General features: G+C 45.8%; 1 protein-coding gene across 1 annotated transcript in view; it reads right to left on the bottom strand.

Annotated features, from left to right (window-relative positions):
- Positions 1 to 19465, bottom strand: part of LOC142584856 (beta-hexosaminidase subunit beta-like) — a 44449-nt gene that overhangs the window by 10005 nt on the left and 14979 nt on the right. The window contains exons 4-8 of the mRNA XM_075695165.1: positions 17458 to 17566; positions 15213 to 15390; positions 13908 to 13988; positions 10543 to 10618; positions 7223 to 7379 (exon numbers count right to left, since the gene is read on the bottom strand). Coding sequence (XP_075551280.1) covers positions 7223 to 7379; positions 10543 to 10618; positions 13908 to 13988; positions 15213 to 15390; positions 17458 to 17566 — 601 coding nt within the window. The remainder of the gene's footprint in view (positions 1 to 7222; positions 7380 to 10542; positions 10619 to 13907; positions 13989 to 15212; positions 15391 to 17457; positions 17567 to 19465) is intronic.

Genomic DNA, 19465 nt, shown 5'->3' with positions numbered 1-19465 from the left:
AACGTGAAAGTGCTTTTCTCAGCCCCGCATAAATTAAAAGGCCTGTACAAAGAAGTGAACGCAGAACCCACGCACAAAAAAAGAAAAGCCCTGTCAGGCCAAGCATTCTGTCTTACATGCACGGACTGTCACACGTGCTAAAAAAGACGGCCCGACGTCACAACGTGAAAGTGCTTTTCTCAGCCCCGCATAAATTAAGAGGCCTGTACAAAGAAGTGAACGCAGAACCCACGCACAAAAAAAGAAAAGCCCTGTCAGGCCAAGCATTCTGTCTTACATGCACGGACTGTCACACGTGCTAAAAAAGACGGCCCGACGTCACAACGTGAAAGTGCTTTTCTCAGCCCCGCATAAATTAAGAGGCCTGTACAAAGAAGTGAACGCAGAACCCACGCACAAAAAAAGAAAAGCCCTGTCAGGCCAAGCATTCTGTCTTACATGCACGGACTGTCACACGTGCTAAAAAAGACGGCCCGACGTCACAACGTGAAAGTGCTTTTCTCAGCCCCGCATAAATTAAGAGGCCTGTACAAAGAAGTGAACGCAGAACCCACGCACAAAAAAAGAAAAGCCCTGTCAGGCCAAGCATACTGTCTTACATGCACGGACTGTCACGCGTGCTAAAAAAGACGGCCCGACGTCACAACGTGAAAGTGCTTTTCTCAGCCCCGCATAAATTAAAAGGCCTGTACAAAGAAGTGAACGCAGAACCCACGCACAAAAAAAGAAAAGCCCTGTCAGGCCAAGCATTCTGTCTTACATGCACGGACTGTCACACGTGCTAAAAAAGACAGCCCGACGTCACAACGTGAAAGTGCTTTTCTCAGCCCCGCATAAATTAAGAGGCCTGTACAAAGAAGTGAACGCAGAACCCACGCACAAAAAAAGAAAAGCCCTGTCAGGCCAAGCATTCTGTCTTACATGCACGGACTGTCACACGTGCTAAAAAAGACGGCCCGACGTCACAACGTGAAAGTGCTTTTCTCAGCCCCGCATAAATTAAGAGGCCTGTACAAAGAAGTGAACGCAGAACCCACGCACAAAAAAAGAAAAGCCCTGTCAGGCCAAGCATTCTGTCTTACATGCACGGACTGTCACACGTGCTAAAAAAGACGGCCCGACGTCACAACGTGAAAGTGCTTTTCTCAGCCCCGCATAAATTAAGAGGCCTGTACAAAGAAGTGAACGCAGAACCCACGCACAAAAAAAGAAAAGCCCTGTCAGGCCAAGCATACTGTCTTTCATGCATGGACTGTCACACGTGCTAAAAAAGACGGCCAGACGTCACAACGTGAAAGTGCTTTTCTCAGCCCCGCATAAATTAAAAGGCCTGTACAAAGAAGTGAACGCAGAACCCACGCACAAAAAAAGAAAAGCCCTGTCAGGCCAAGCATTCTGTCTTACATGCACGGACTGTCACACGTGCTAAAAAAGACGGCCCGACGTCACAACGTGAAAGTGCTTTTCTCAGCCCCGCATAAATTAAGAGGCCTGTACAAAGAAGTGAACGCAGAACCCACGCACAAAAAAAGAAAAGCCCTGTCAGGCCAAGCATTCTGTCTTACATGCACGGACTGTCACACGTGCTAAAAAAGACGGCCCGACGTCACAACGTGAAAGTGCTTTTCTCAGCCCCGCATAAATTAAGAGGCCTGTACAAAGAAGTGAACGCAGAACCCACGCACAAAAAAAGAAAAGCCCTGTCAGGCCAAGCATTCTGTCTTACATGCACGGACTGTCACACGTGCTAAAAAAGACGGCCCGACGTCACAACGTGAAACTGCTTTTCTCAGCCCCGCATAAATTAAGAGGCCTGTACAAAGAAGTGAACGCAGAACCCACGCACAAAAAAAGAAAAGCCCTGTCAGGCCAAGCATACTGTCTTACATGCACGGACTGTCACGCGTGCTAAAAAAGACGGCCCGACGTCACAACGTGAAAGTGCTTTTCTCAGCCCCGCATAAATTAAGAGGCCTGTACAAAGAAGTGAACGCAGAACCCACGCACAAAAAAAGAAAAGCCCTGTCAGGCCAAGCATTCTGTCTTACATGCACGGACTGTCACACGTGCTAAAAAAGACGGCCCGACGTCACAACGTGAAAGTGCTTTTCTCAGCCCCGCATAAATTAAGAGGCCTGTACAAAGAAGTGAACGCAGAACCCACGCACAAAAAAAGAAAAGCCCTGTCAGGCCAAGCATTCTGTCTTACATGCACGGACTGTCACACGTGCTAAAAAAGACGGCCCGACGTCACAACGTGAAAGTGCTTTTCTCAGCCCCGCATAAATTAAGAGGCCTGTACAAAGAAGTGAACGCAGAACCCACGCACAAAAAAAGAAAAGCCCTGTCAGGCCAAGCATACTGTCTTTCATGCATGGACTGTCACACGTGCTAAAAAAGACGGCCCGACGTCACAACGTGAAAGTGCTTTTCTCAGCCCCGCATAAATTAAAAGGCCTGTACAAAGAAGTGAACGCAGAACCCACGCACAAAAAAAGAAAAGCCCTGTCAGGCCAAGCATTCTGTCTTACATGCACGGACTGTCACACGTGCTAAAAAAGACGGCCCGACGTCACAACGTGAAAGTGCTTTTCTCAGCCCCGCATAAATTAAGAGGCCTGTACAAAGAAGTGAACGCAGAACCCACGCACAAAAAAAGAAAAGCCCTGTCAGGCCAAGCATTCTGTCTTACATGCACGGACTGTCACACGTGCTAAAAAAGACGGCCCGACGTCACAACGTGAAAGTGCTTTTCTCAGCCCGGCATAAATTAAGAGGCCTGTACAAAGAAGTGAACGCAGAACCCACGCACAAAAAAAGAAAAGCCCTGTCAGGCCAAGCATTCTGTCTTACATGCACGGACTGTCACACGTGCTAAAAAAGACGGCCCGACGTCACAACGTGAAAGTGCTTTTCTCAGCCCCGCATAAATTAAGAGGCCTGTACAAAGAAGTGAACGCAGAACCCACGCACAAAAAAAGAAAAGCCCTGTCAGGCCAAGCATACTGTCTTACATGCACGGACTGTCACGCGTGCTAAAAAAGACGGCCCGACGTCACAACGTGAAAGTGCTTTTCTCAGCCCCGCATAAATTAAAAGGCCTGTACAAAGAAGTGAACGCAGAACCCACGCACAAAAAAAGAAAAGCCCTGTCAGGCCAAGCATTCTGTCTTACATGCACGGACTGTCACACGTGCTAAAAAAGACGGCCCGACGTCACAACGTGAAAGTGCTTTTCTCAGCCCCGCATAAATTAAGAGGCCTGTACAAAGAAGTGAACGCAGAACCCACGCACAAAAAAAGAAAAGCCCTGTCAGGCCAAGCATTCTGTCTTACATGCACGGACTGTCACACGTGCTAAAAAAGACGGCCCGACGTCACAACGTGAAAGTGCTTTTCTCAGCCCCGCATAAATTAAGAGGCCTGTACAAAGAAGTGAACGCAGAACCCACGCACAAAAAAAGAAACGCCCTGTCAGGCCAAGCATTCTGTCTTACATGCACGGACTGTCACACGTGCTAAAAAAGACGGCCCGACGTCATAACGTGAAAGTGCTTTTCTCAGCCCCGCATAAATTAAGAGGCATGTCCAAAGAAGTAAACGCAGAACGCACGCAAAAAAAAAAGAGAAGCCCTGTGAGACCATACATTTTGCCTTACATGCACGGACTGTCAGACGTGCTAAAACAGACAGTCTGACGTCACGACATTAAAGTGCTTTTCTCAGTCCAGCATAATTTAAAAGGCATGTGCAAAGAAGTGAACGCAGAACCCACGCACAAAAAAAAGGAAAAGCCCTGACAGACGAAACATTTTGCCCTACATGTACGGACTGTCACACGTGCTAAAGAAGACAGCCCGACGTCACCACGTGAAAGTGCTTTTCTCAGCCCCACATAAACTAAAAGGCACGTGCAAAGAAGTGAACGCAGAACCCACGCACAAATAAAGAAAAGCCCTGTCAGGCCAAGCATTCTGTCTTACATGCACGGACTGTCACACGTGCTAAAAAAGACGGCCCGACGTCACAACGTGAAAGGGCTTTCCTCAGCCCAGCATAAATTAAGAGGCATGTCCAAAGAAGTAAACGCAGAACGAACGCAAAAAAAGAGAAGCCCTGTGAGACCATACATTTTGCCTTACATGCACGGACTGTCAGACGTGCTAAAACAGACAGTCTGACGTCACGACATTAAAGTGCTTTTCTCAGTCCAGCATAATTTAAAAGGCATGTCCAAAGAAGTAAACGCAGAACCCACGCACAAAAAAAGAAAAGCCCTGTCAGGCCAAGCATTCTGTCTTACATGCACGGACTGTCACACGTGCTAAAAAAGACGGCCCGACGTCACGACATTAAAGTGCTTTTCTCAGTCCAGCATAAATTAAGAGGCCTGTACAAAGAAGTGAACGCAGAACCCACGCACAAAAAAGAAAAGCCCTGTCAGGCCAAGCATTCTGTCTTACATGCACGGACTGTCACAAGTGCTAAAAAAGACAGCCCGACGTCACAACGTGAAAGTGCTTTTCTCAGCCCCGCATAAATTAAGAGGCATGTCCAAAGAAGTAAACGCAGAACGCACGCAAAAAAAAGAGAAGCCCTGTGAGACCATACATTTTGCCTTACATGCACGGACTGTCAGACGTGCTAAAACAGACAGTCTGACGTCACGACATTAAAGTGCTTTTCTCAGTCCAGCATAATTTAAAAGGCATGTCCAAAGAAGTAAACGCAGAACCCACGCACAAAAAAAGAAAAGCCCTGTCAGGCCAAGCATTCTGTCTTACATGCACGGACTGTCACACGTGCTAAAAAAGACGGCCCGACGTCACAACGTGAAAGTGCTTTTCTCAGCCCCGCATAAATTAAGAGGCCTGTACAAAGAAGTGAACGCAGAACCCACGCACAAAAAAGAAAAGCCCTGTCAGGCCAAGCCTTCTGTCTTACATGCACGGACTGTCACACGTGCTAAAGAAGACGGCCCGACGTCACAACGTGAAAGTGCTTTTCTCAGCCCCGCATAAATTAAAAGGCCTGTACAAAGAAGTGAACGCAGAACCCACGCACAAAAAAAGAAAAGCCCTGTCAGGCCAAGCATTCTGTCTTACATGCACGGACTGTCACACGTGCTAAAAAAGACGGCCCGACGTCACAACGTGAAAGTGCTTTTCTCAGCCCCGCATAAATTAAGAGGCCTGTACAAAGAAGTGAACGCAGAACCCACGCACAAAAAAAGAAAAGCCCTGTCAGGCCAAGCATTCTGTCTTACATGCACGGACTGTCACAAGTGCTAAAAAAGACGGCCCGACGTCACAACGTGAAAGTGCTTTTCTCAGCCCCGCATAAATTAAGAGGCCTGTACAAAGAAGTGAACGCAGAAACCACGCACAAAAAAAGAAAAGCCCTGTCAGGCCAAGCATTCTGTCTTACATGCACGGACTGTCACACGTGCTAAAAAAGACGGCCCGACGTCACAACGTGAAAGTGCTTTTCTCAGCCCCGCATAAATTAAGAGGCATGTCCAAAGAAGTAAACGCAGAACGCACGCAAAAAAAAAGAGAAGCCCTGTGAGACCATACATTTTGCCTTACATGCACGGACTGTCAGACGTGCTAAAACAGACAGTCTGACATCACGACATTAAAGTGCTTTTCTCAGTCCAGCATAATTTAAAAGGCATGTGCAAAGAAGTGAACGCAGAACCCACGCACAAAAAAAGGAAAAGCCCTGACAGACGAAACATTTTGCCCTACATGTACGGACTGTCACACGTGCTAAAGAAGACGGCCCGACGTCACCACGTGAAAGTGCTTTTCTCAGCCCCACATAAACTAAAAGGCACGTGCAAAGAAGTGAACGCAGAACCCACGCAAAAAAAAAGAAACCCTGTCAGACCAAATACGTCAAATGCAAGAGCTGTGTGGTGTATCACATTGCACTCACAGGCGGAAGTGTTCATCGGTCATACCAGACGTTTTTTAAATGACATATTAGGGAAACATAAGCATATGTGTCAGCTCATAACAGCCTCTAGCTACGCGACGGCAAAAGCTCGCCTCTGCTAGACAATACCAGTTATTGGAAAAGTGAAAACAAAACCGAAAGATAACTGTGGGAGGTTCTCGTTATCCAAAAACAAGAAAACCGGTGTGTAATCACTTCCTCTGTCACGCTCACAGACGCCGAAAATGAGTTGGCAGGATGAAATGGGTGCAATTGAACTTTGTGGTTCTGGCTATCGACGTTGTGTCACACGACGTATGAGTGTCCCCCCTCCCCCATTTCCTTTTCTTTTTTCTCACTTTCTATATTAGCGTGTTCTTTAAGAAAAACAAAGAGTTGACAGTTTCCGTTTCGTGTGCCTGCGTCCTTGTTCCGTTCTTTGCTATATATTTTTGGGCAGTGTAAGACTCAGCACTACATAATCATGATTAATGCATTTCCATTTCTTTAAGTAATGCTCCCCTGTTTAACTAACCCAGCTCAAGACACTTATTAGTTCAGTATGCCATATGGCCATTTGTATGTTATAAACTATGTATTCAATAATTCAATACTTATATCCCGCCTAGATTATAGTAGGAATTCCGCTCTGTTGAGAAATGACCTGGTGAAGCACCATTTATGTTTTTTTTTCATCTCAGGTAATCAATGCAACTAACTCTAAGCAGTGATTGTCACATTCTAAAATAAGATGGTGACATTTCAGCTAATATTTTATTTACGCAAATACTTGAATAAAGATTATTTTCATGTTGCAAATCGATGTTTTATACACCTCACTACAATAAACAACTTATTTCGGAGTAGAAGTTAGCAATATACTTTTTAACATTGCAGCAGTTTCCTTTTAGACATATTGTATATCCCATTTCTCCGTATGCAGTTTACAAAACTGCGATATCTGTTATTAGTAATCAGTTATTCATTTGCAAGCTTTATGCCATATTTTTTTTTCAAGCTACGCAGTTAAGTATTTTTTAAATCTGAGGCCTTGGTTGAAAATTTTGCGTCTGGCAGTTGGTATGACCGTGCCTTACTTTAAACCAAATAAATTTAATGGAAACCTGTTCAGCGGTTTTCCAATGAGAAAATTTCTGCTGTTCACATGGACTTGAACACAGAAATCAGAGTTGGCCTCGAGGTAAACTTTGCCCTTATGTGGACAGTGCACTTCTGCATGAGCACCTCCGCGCATCAGAGGCGTGAGTGCAGGCAGGCTCACCCTCGAACCCGTGCGGATCGCAGGCATACAGGCGGGTCCAGTTGTGCTCCAGCAGTCCGTCGCAAAAGGCCAAAGACCTGTGGCCAGCCGCCGTCACCGGACCCATGCGCTCGGCCAGTCGAGATGACGGCACTTCCACGAGCACGATACGGGGCACCTACACAGCACGATGGGCGCTGGGTTGTATTTTTTACACGAAAGCGTCAAATGGCCTATTGAGCGAAAAAGCCGGCGTCTGTCATCTGTAGGAGCGAAACGGCAACCAATTTCCCATTGCCTGCGACGCCACGTCATGCATGAGCGCGCCTTTACGGAGCAAAGCGGGCGAAAAGGGACACCTTCTGCAGCACCTGCTGCCACAGACTTCCCTCCACGGCACTTACATAATAGAAAAATTAATAGGTGATTACAACATTACCTAATGCTAAATTTGAGCGTAGCTCTAGGCGTGTTTTCATTTCGCGGTATATTCGCTGGCGCAGACAACCTGTCTCGTGCGGCACGTTGCAAACGAGCGAAGTGTGGCGCGACTGCCTCGCTAATCGGGAGATAGCGAGGGTGACGCGTGAGCGTGATTCACAGCAGCCGCCGCAGACAGGCCTCCGTTCAGACAGAGCTTTGTTTCCATATATGGTATCGGTGGTGTCATATCGGTGAACAGGCGACGCGCGTTACTCTGGCACCATCGTAGCCATCGTCGCCGCAGAACCCGTCTTGCGCGGGACTGCGCTTTTCTTGCCATCCTTTCGCCATGGCCTCCTCTTCCACTTTCCGCTTCGTGGTTCTGCTGCACCCTCCTCGTCCGCTTCCCTCGTCGCGCTGTCGTCGATATCGCCGCCTTTTATCAGCCGCTGCGCTCCGCGTTCGCTCTTTCATCCTTCGCTGTGTTCGTTCTGTCGGTTACGTCGAGGACGCCGACGCTCGCCGCAGGGACGGGCGCCTAAGAGCTGCGCTCTAAAAGGCGCAACAACACTTTCGAACATCGTGAGAAAACGATCGTGATCTGTACGCAATGCTGCCTTTAACACGCAGACCAAATGAACGCAGCAGTGAGCCCACAACCTCGCGTAGTGATCGCTGGCCCACTATTAAGACCACCTCTCCATCGCCGCCGTCAGCGGCGTCATAGCCGGAGGCCACAGCTCACAAACGACAGCCATTGGGCAATTGTTCACGACACTGAGTTATCCGTGAGCAAGAGTTCACGCACACGTGTGCACTCCTCCAGCCTTGAGCAAAGATTAAGCAGTGATTGCTAACGCTTCCCGCCCGTCCTGCCACAACTAACTCGGTGCCGATATTTACAAAAATTGAAATAAATCCTAAGATGTTACGGACCAAAACCACCATTTGTTAATGAGGTACGTACCGTAGTGAGGCACTCCGGATTAATTTTGACCACCTGGGGTTGTTATTGTTTAACGTGCACCTAAATCTAAATACACAAGCGTTCTCCCATTTCGTCCCGATCAATATGCGACCGCCACGGCTGGCAAACTAACCCGAAACCTCGCACTAAGCAGCGCAACGTCATACCTGCTAAACCACCATGGCTGGTCCCCTTACGGCTGTCGGAAAATTTTGTTACACGCCAGCCAACTTTCGAGGGTTACCATACCGAAGGAAAAAAATCAATCAAGCAGCAATAGGTATTGTATTGCTGTCGCCATGTGCCCCAGCTGAGAGAGAACGTTCAGTTCAGAGGGAGTGAAGAAAGTAAACGTTGCGCTTTTTATGCCTTCCTTATTATTAAGTCTATGAAAAGTTTGTCCGTGAGAATGTGTCGCTCATTGTACTTTGTTCTCAGGCGTGAAGATAAAGAAATGTTACAAGGCCTTTTGACAGTTATACATGTGCAATCTGCGGCTCAATCTGTGGTGTTTCTTCCAAATATGTAATAAAAGCGACAGCGTATGTTGGCTACACTACCACACTTCGCTCGGTCTATCTGGCCTCGATACGACGACCGCGCAAAATTAACTCAGAAAATATACACCCTGCTGGGAATCGATTACGGACATGCAGAGGGATAAGCGAATAGTTACGCTCGCCGCAGTGTCATAGTTCTGAAGGGGCGCGAAATATTTGTAACAGTAGAGCTGTCGCAACGTCGACGTGTGTGCTTAGCTTGCACGCGGAGGATCAGAAGGTCTCCAGGAACGCGACGTGCGATTGGCTGCAAAAGTGACTAAGCAAAACGAACGCCACGTTAGGCTCCCCTCAGTCTACTATTTAGAAATTGAATATTTTCACGTTGTCGTGACGTTGCACAACCAGATAGTGGCGCAAATGTCAGTCACGAAACCTCTCTTTGTTGGAGATACTTGTGCCCAGAAAAGCAAGGAACACTCGAGCACATCGATAGCGGCGAGCACAGCCATCCGTCCTCGTAAATGTGGTCTACGGGTAAAGCGCTTCAGCTATGTGTACCTGATTCGCTGTAAATTCCAGCGTAAATAATGGCGCTAACGTGCGCTTCCAGAATGAATAAGACCATTATCGTCGCGCATACAATCTGATTAAAGAACGTTTCCTGGTTCGATACTTACGATACATGAACGCGTGTCTTGCGTCGATTGATAGCATTGTAACAGTGATTCTACAAGGATTGAGGCTAGTTGCTTTTACATAGCTGAACAGGTAAACTGACGCGATAAAGTGCAAAGACACAAGAAAGCGCTCGTCTTTGTCTCCCTTTCGGGTGTATGTGTCCTTTATAGCACTAATTTACCTGTTCAGCTTTTTAACAGTGATTGCCCGATGAAAAACGATCACTGAAAAGCATCGACAATTTAGACGCATGTCAGTATGTGTTCTGTGCCAATACTTTCGCATAACTCAGGGATTAATCGCAGATGGGTTCTACAGAGATATTTTTTTTATTTATACTGTAACCACCTAGACTTCAATAACGTGCAGGCCAGTCACCTTGAATTGTTGAATATATACTTTCGTTCCTATGTCAGAAAGTGCACTCGGCAGGTAACACCGAATAAAAAAGCCTTTAACAGTATGAGAGTTCCTCTCTTAGAGTGCGTGATCTCGTTAACGTTTCTCATCATTGAGTTCAAGTTCCAGTTTCACTGAGGCTGCAGCATATTGGCACATATTTTCACTAATTCATTTTATGTATAACCATCAGACCCTGATGCGACTAAAATTATTGTGTCCTGTTGTGCACTGATTGATTAGCCTCTCAAGCTATGTTTGGACGTTCCAAGGTGATATGTATCCTGACGCTTTAAACTCTTTCGTTCAACAAGCCCTGCCTTATTCAAGTTATCATTCCAATAAATAAGATCACGCTGATGGGAACTTACCGTGACGTTCCAGCGCTCAATAATTTGGTCTGATACCACGGCCGCCTTGCGCAAGCGATAGGGAATCTGAAATAATCTGCGAACAGGTATTGGGCGTCGGTTAGCATGACATGTATTAACGCTTATCAGGGCACAGTTGTGCACTAGATACATAACAAAGCGAGGCTACGAAGGCGTACATCGTGATGCTGCTGGTTGTTCTAACACACCAATCTGCTAATTAAAAAATATGCATTTTATTGTATTGCATTGTATTGTATTGTATGGTATTGTATTGTATTGTATTGTATTGTATTGTATTGGGTTTCTTGGCGCATAGGCAACTCAGGCTATCATGCGCCAAACACATGGTATAATTTATTTCAAAAATTGGGTATCCTCAGCGAAGGTCCTTGTCCGGACAAGGACTCTGAGGAGCCCAACAAATCAAATGGAGACCTCAGCCTTCTTCTCAGGACTGAGGAAATGGGTGAGGTGCATCATAACATGCGTGAAAAAACTGGGTAAGAATTTTTAGAATTAGTAGTTCGGTGATATATTTCGTTTAGGATCGCTGCGTCTTCCAAAAAGCTAAAAACAGATGAAGTTCCTACAAGTGGGTTATCTCCAGGGAATGCGTTCATTGTAAAATACAGTAAAATATTTTATCATTAGCCATTCGAGTTGTGTGCACGAGAATAAAATGTGGTTTATAGTGAGTTCATCTCCACATTTCTCACATAAGGGTTTGTCTTTTTTTTTGTCAGTAGAAAGTTATGTGTTAGGTGTGTGTGTCTGATGCGCAGGCAGCATAAAATTACTTCTATAAAACGTTCCTGATGCCTGCATGATCTCCATTCTCCCAGAATAGGTTTTATTAAATGTAGTTTGTTATTTTCTTCGCTATTCCCACTGCCATTTTTCTTTAAGCTTATTGTTTACTAACTTCATGCAATCTGCATAGGGTATATTTACAGTACTGACATCCTTATGGCAGGCTTGAGCAGCGCACGCGTCAGCTCTCTCGTTGCCTCTAATTCCGTGATGGCTTGGTATCCAACAGAGCTTAATTTCGTGTCCTTGTGTTTGAGCAGTTATTATGTTATGGATTATATTTCCTATTAGAGGTTCCCTTACGTTTCTGGCTTTCAGTGCTGTGATTGCACTAAGCGAGTCCGTATAGATAATGCTGTTTTGAATGTTCATCTCGACTATTTTTGATACAGCCACCGAAATGGCATAACATTCGGCTGAGAAAATTGACGCGCATTGAGGCAACCTGACTGCTTTTTCCCATTTATCTTGCACTACAGCACTTCCGACGTAAAGTGATGTTTTGGAACCGTCATTATAAAATGCTGTGTGTTCTTTGTACTTTTCGTCTAGCGCTGAAAATTCTTGTATTGTATGTTCCCGTGGGGTTTGCTTTTTATGAAATTGTGCCAGTGTGTAGTCACCTACACTGGGAAAGGTGTGCCAAGGTGGCAGTGGTTCGGGTCTCTAGGCAACATCAGGCAGTGTGTCTAGAATACCTAATTCCTGCAAATTTCTTCAAATCGGAGAATAAGGGTCTCGTCGCATTCGGTTTGTTGTTAAAAAGCTGCTTAGACGGGCACTTCGTAACTATGGTGTAGCAGAGATGTTTTGGTAGTGAACTGATTTTTAAGACATATGCACATGTGAGCATGGCTCTTCTATCTGCGAGGGCTGGTTCGTTACATTCGACATATAGGCTGTTTATGGGTGATGTCCTGTATGCCCCACTCGCAAGACGCAGACCTGAGCTATGTACTGGATCTAATTGCTTCAGGTAGGACGGTCGAGCTGAGTTGTATACTATGCACCCATAATCGAGGCAAGAGCGAACTATACTGCGGTAGATGTGTAAAAGGCAGGTCCTATCAGCCCCCCAGCCTTTATGTGAAAGCACCTTTAATATGTTTAATGATTGGAAGGTTTTCTTCTTCAGGTTCTTTATGTGTGGCAAGAAGGTCAGTTTTCTGTCAAAAGTTATGCCCAGAAATTTGTATTCACTTATTACCGGCAATTCCGCTTCGTTCAGGTGTAGTCTAGGATCTGTCTGTAGGCCACGTTTGAGTGAGAAAAGGATGGCCACTGTTTTCTGTGGGGAGAACCGGAAACCATTTCGGTCAGCCCACGTTGAAAGTTTATTTATTGTTAACTGCACTTGTCCTTCGCATGTTGGTATGTTTGAGGACGTGCAAGCTATCTGAAGGTCGTCGACATAGATTGAATACATAATTGACCTTGGAATTATTTTACTGATTGAATTAATTTTAACAAAGAGGGTCGTGCTTAAAACACTCCCTTGGGGCACTCCATTTTCTTGAATGAAAATATGCGTCATCCGCGGCAGCACATTGTAGTGTAAGTGCTCTTTGTTTTTTTAGTTAGGTACCACGAGTTACGCGCAGTCAAGAAAACAACACAGACGCCGATCAATTTGAAGAAATTCTGGATTTATTAAGGATTGTTGGTGGGTTATAGTTGGTTCTGATTCATAGCGAACGAATACCAGCGCAAAATCACGATAAGGCGACGCAAACATGCGGCGCAGCTGCGTGTCGCCTTCGCGTCATTTCGCGCTATTATTCGTTCGTTATTAAATTATTCATCGCGTAGGAAATTTGTCATCCACGTGGAACAGCGCGAAGCTACAAAGGAGCGACAATTTTCCTTTTCATGAAACTTCCACCACGTTGCGAATTTCCGCCCAATTATTTTGCCAAGTTCAGTATTTTCCAGCTTCGTGATATCGATCAATTCAGCTTCACTCTGCTATTGTTTAGTTATGAGTTAAGTTTAGTTTAGTTAAGTTTAGTTAAGTTGTTTAGTTAACAGAATAAAGAGAGCGCCCAGGTAAGGCGTTCATCCCTGCTTCCTCCCCTCCCCCCCGGGCCAAGGCGAATGAGATGTTACCTCACAGCTTCAAAAACCACACGCATGCATACATTTGTTCGTGGCCCATGTGCGCGTCTCTAATTCATGTAGAATCGAGCATCCGATAGCTGTTGCGAAGATTGGTCACGACCTATCAGCTCCCTCTATGATTTGGAAAGAAATAAATCTCTCTTAGCTGTATATACCATTCCTCATAGAGCTAGCAGTTCGTCAGGCTTTCCGGTTTCATTCATCGCCTCGCTCAGAAATACTTTTGTATTAAACAGGCAAATTTGATTTTCACATCAAGTAGGTGCGTAGCTTCCAATCAACTACGTTTGCGTTTCCTTTGATGATGGTGCGATACTGTTACGTGCATGACAACTTTTCCTGTGATAAATCTTCCTCTACATTGCGAATTTTCGAATAGCTAATTCGCTATTACAGGTCACGTGGCCGTCATAACCGCTAATCTGGACACTTACGAATCGAAGAATAGCGTGGCGAACGCCTTCACGCTCCCGCTGGATTCCTCCACCCGTTTCATCAATGTAGAATCGTTGCTCCTAGGAATGAAGCAATAAACAATTAGCCTTGCAAGAAATACGTAACTAAGATAATATTCACGTCATTTCCGTACGCACAAAAATAATATAAATTCTTACAGTTGTACACTGACAGAAATCTGGCGCCACCATCAGTGCGGGTTTCCTAACGCTGTGCCAATGTGGGAAGGCAGGGATGTGGGTGTGTGACGCTCGCCTCGGACGGGGCTTGCCTTAAGGCGTAGTTATCTCCGCCAAAATAATATTAAAGTCACCATATAAAGGCTTTGCTTGCCAGTAGTACGTTCTTCATTATTGCTTACATTTAATACAAGTGTGGGAAGGAAACAAAAACAGACGATTGAAACTCACACATAGTGAGCGGCAGACCTTGTATTCTTTCTTCCAATTTCAGCGGCCACCGGCACTCTTCACGTCGGGCAAATTTGCGCAATCCCAACACAAATTTTCATGATCTCATAAGAAATGGTTTTACATAATAATAATAATAATAATAATAATAATAATAATAATAATAATAATAATAATAATAATAATAATAATAATAATAATAATAATAATAATGAAGAGTTGCGATTTTCTACATTGTTTTAGTGAACAGTCAACAAGTGTCCCAAACCAAACGCAGTTATAGCTAGACACGTTTTCATGGTGTCATATTTCGATGAGAATGAGCTGTACTCCGAAGCTCCCACATCCCAGCATTGCCATGCGTATAACAGCGCGAGGGCGCACGTTTTCTTTTTTTCTAGGTAATTACAGAGACGTGCGTTTCTTTTTTCTCTCCTAACGTTGAGGAAAAACAATTTTACGCTGACCGCTCATCTGTTCTGGCTCTAATTTCAATATCGCGATTCACGCTCCTGGTTGCGCAATATAACACCCCGGCCCTATTAATTACCGAGTTCGTTTAGAAAATAATATGCAAATTGCTTTCGTCTCTGCATCGGGTCCTAAGTGATGCGGAAACTATAGCGGCTATGATGTCGATCATTCCTGTCTTTCGCCGTATGGAAAATCATCCCCTTCGAATTTTGTTTCCGCTACTCTCCGAGGGACTCAATTCCGACGTTACAAAGTACGCAGATGAAAGTAAATTAGCACTTCTTTTGTAGTTCTTAAAAATCAGGCTCATAACATTGTCAAGTGTTATGTTTACCAGCCCGGACCACAAAATGCGCGTATTTGTATAGGAAACTCTCGGCAAGCAACGTCTTCGCTGACCAGCAAGAGGACGAGAACTCCTGTCCGCCGACGTGCACCAGCTGGTCGGGGAAGAGGCGAGCCAGCTCGGTGTAGAGGACGCGCACGAGGCTCAGAGCGTCCTTGTGGGTCGGGTCCAGGAAGCCGGACTTGCCGCACAGCAGTTCCGGGTGGCTGCGTCCCACCGACGCCATGTTGTCTGCACGAGACGGAGCAACGGTCACGGCGTTGAGAGCGGCACCACGAGAGCCGCCACTGCCGGCACAGTCTAAGTCAACCGCACTGATTCCAAACGTCGCTTCGCGACAAGAAATATTGGACAATTAGCTCACCTTTATTTCTGGCCATGAAGAGTACATTCTCAGCACAAAAGCAATAAAATGTTATACTTGAGTAAAACCTGATTAGTACAGTAATTATTTAGCAATTACTGTGCTAAGCTATTCTCAACTGAAAGCTCATTCAAGAAAGTAAAGAACGCTACGGCAGCCTTTACATCAAATTTTCATCATTAAATCATAATTTATAGGTTTCAAACACACCGGAGCAACCGCAGGTTCCGTAGGTACCATAGATGCCGTAGATACCGTATGGTCACATGCGATAGGTATCGTGGATTTTGTGGAGTTAATAAAATGGTTTCTGAAAGTTCACAAGCTTGACGTAGCTCTTCCCGTTTCAATTAACTAACACAGCACAAACTAAACAGCGAAAAAAAGGCACACTGAAAACAACAATGTGGCGCTAACCAGTCAAGGCACCCTCATCATACTTTAACCACAAAGATGTGTTTACGTACGCGCCGCGCCTTTTGAAACGCTGGTGACGGCTGTTCCTGATGACATGTGAAATTGCAAGATGTCAAAACTCAGCTAACAAAATACAAGGTACCCATAAGGGGACGCTCAGCTGAGCTTCAGGCTGCTGAATGTTTTAATACTGGAATGCAGTGCTAGAAAAGTACTGCCCTCCTTCTCTTATCCAGGAACTCTCTGCCCCCTGTGGTCTTTTCCTGGGGGGAGAGACTTCTCCCCCCGGGCACCGGAGGAAGAGGATGATGGCAGTCGACTTTGACGCCGATGGTCGCGCCGCTGTAGACCACACGCATATGTCGAATTAGCTTATATGTAAGACCAACTAGTCTGCCGCTACAGGTATGCTGTCTAACTGTGCCTTCTGCGGAATTATGCAATGAAACCAACAGCTCCAGCTAAATATACTCATTTTAACAGATATACCCCATCCAGCGCAGCATTCGTTTTATAAATGTTTTATAAAGCCAATAGCTTTCTAAACGCGTTTGGTTATTGGCTCACATTGACGATCACCGTAAATGATTTCCGCGCAATATTTTCTTAGCTGTGGGCGTGAGCACACATATCAGAAGGCCAAGTTTGCCTTGGCCCTGTTCCTGCTTTCTCCAGCTGTGCGAATGCTTCCTGATATTTTAGTGCAGTGACGAGCAGGAGGAGAACATATAGGGGGTTCCGGCAAGTACAGACGCGAGCACAAGTAAAAGTAAAGAGCGCAGTACAAGTTTTCCGCCGTGTTTTTCACCGAGGATGGCGTCGACCTCCACGAGCCGCTGCCGCATCAGCTGGCTATTTTAATATCCGCGTGATGAAACGTGCAGCCCCACCACATTCTCCACTTGTTCGTTCGCGTGCAGCGCTGCAGTATGCCACCGCGCCATTAGGGTTACGTATAAATTTTGACGATCAAGTGAAGTGGGCGGGATATCCCGGTAATGCGTCCCCTCCGAGAACGTGAGGGGAAATGGGGTGCAAAAGAGAAATGTACCTTAATAGAAAGTGTGGCTGGGCCGGTTGGTTCATTTTCAGGTTTAACAATGACGTTTCGCCTACGGATTGCGCTTTCCTTAAAATGGAAAAGTAGAAACGCGCAGCCAATGTGTGCCACTCAATAGGTGCCATAGTCTACGGCGCGCGCCCTCCTAGTGCATACCTGTGAACTCTCGATATTAACTTCAGTCACTTCAGTGACGTTCTCTCCCAAAACTTACATTATACGAGAAGATACAAATAAACCTCGCACTAAAGTAATGGCGTTTTTTTTTCATTTATTCTTGTAGTCTTCTGCATTATAACAACAAATAAATGAAACTTGAATTCTGCAAGAAAGCTTTATCAATTTAAACTGGTTTCTTCTTTATTATTAGTGTATGTTTAAAATTACATGCGCTCGTCATTTCTTGGCACATTTAATATCTGAATTCAATAAAGCACGGCAGTTAATTTATACTAACCCAGGCTGTGCACCTCGGGCACGATGCGCACACCACGCACTCGTCCATACTCGATCACGTGGTTGATGTCTTCAGCCCGGTACTCGTGGGAACCGGTGCGGTAGGCGCCCTGCATCGCCGAGCAACGAAGCGAAGCGCGTATTGCGCTGATGTGGGTTTTATTATTGATTTTACTTCGGCGTTACGCACATAACAAAGCAGTTTTTTTTTTTAGCCTACGGTACCCAGAGTTCGTGAGGGAAACGACGGTGCCTGTAGCAGTCATGTACTTATCCTCGTGCACCACGTGATGAATATGTGAACTTCGTTTCTATAGGCATTTCTGGCACGGTGAGCGCAAAATTTCATTAGGATGCCGCGCCATCGAGAATGTACCGAACAAGACACAGAATCGGGAGCTATCCAACCCAACACTTTTGAAAGGAATACCGGGAAAATGCATATGCCAGAGATGGTGAGACGAAGTTGGATTAGGGCGAAAAACGGCGCTGCGAAACGGAAGCAACGGCGAAGCCTGCGCCATCGAGTTCATTGACACCGACGTATTGGTCACTGCCAGGCACCTTTTCCTGGCGTCGCGATGCCGCACACTGAGCGAACACAGTCATCCCATAGTTGAGGTGGAGCTCTGCGTGGGCCCGGGCCAGGCCGTCTGAAGCGTTTTTCGGTGTGCCCGGGCCGGGCTCGGGCATGAGGCCACGGGCCCGGGCTGAAATCGGCCTGGAAGCCACGGGCCCGGTCATAAAAGGGCATAAGTATGCCTTCGAGTACATGCGTACATTATGCATTGCACAGTTCAAGGACTTCGGGGCCAAGCTGAAGTGACGCGTGCAAAGAGCTGGCTCTTAGTATACCTTAGCAAAGAAAACACAAAAAACAGACGGAGTTATATCTTTTTACACTGAAGCTGCTAGCCTCTCGGTGGTCGGCTTATTTTGTGCCTACGTCCGTTATCAGAAATGCGGGCCGATCCCAGTGACAGTGCAGTCCAGGAGCAGTGGCTCGTACTCCCATAAGGCCGAGGCTTCAAGCAGTCAGCAAACTGAAGCGAACAGCGCGTACATTTATTGAAGTCATGTATGCAGCATACAGAAGAGCGCATGTTTCATTAAACAAGAAGCACGAAACAGGCATCCGAACCACTGAAGCTGCCGCAGTGACGGCAGCTTGCGACGAGAGGAGTGATGTTCCTTTCGTATATCACATAACCAGCCTAGCAACTGATCTTAATGTTGTTGCAGAGAAATTGATGATCATTCGAAGACCCTCGTGAAGCAACAGTGGGATGAGATCTGTAATTAGGTTGATGGTAGACTCAAACATGGAGGTAGCTGGAACCTCCTCAAGCACTTGCTCAACGAGAATGAAACAAGGACAAGCAAGAGAACAGCTATAGCTAAGTTGGTTCATCAGGAAAGCCAAGATAAAACAGAGAGGGATATCATGGATAGTCTCGCAGCCAAATATCTCCCACTTAAGCAACCTAACGAAGGAGACGAGAGCCCCGAATATACGGGAGGTATATGTGAAGAACTTGACCGGGACTTCACTGAGAGTGAAGTGAGGGCGGCTCTTCACAGTCTTTATGGTAGATCGGCGGCTGGACCTGACGGAATAACTAAAAGATATTAAGAAATCTAGATGATAAATCAATTTATTATCTAACTGAACACTTCAATGAATGTTGGAGAAAAGGGGTATACTCAGAGGAATGTAGGGTGGCCAATACTATCCTCATACCAAAGCCAGGCAAACAACTCACTTTGGACAACCTCCGTCCTATTTCCTTAACGTCATGTCTAGGCAACGCTATGGAACATGTCATCCTATATCGACTCACGAAATACGTTGAGCAGAACGACATCCTCCCATACAACTTGATCGGATTTCGTCCCGGGCTCTCAACTCAGGATGCTATGCTGCTGATCAAACACCAACTTATACAGGCCAGCCGAGCGCATACGAAAGCTCTTTTGGGATTGGATGTGGAAAAAGCTTTTGATTGTAT

Source organism: Dermacentor variabilis, chromosome 6 (assembly GCF_050947875.1).
Source record: "Dermacentor variabilis isolate Ectoservices chromosome 6, ASM5094787v1, whole genome shotgun sequence".
NCBI classification, from domain to species: domain Eukaryota; kingdom Metazoa; phylum Arthropoda; class Arachnida; order Ixodida; family Ixodidae; genus Dermacentor; species Dermacentor variabilis.
This window is presented reverse-complemented; position numbering and strand designations above follow the sequence as displayed.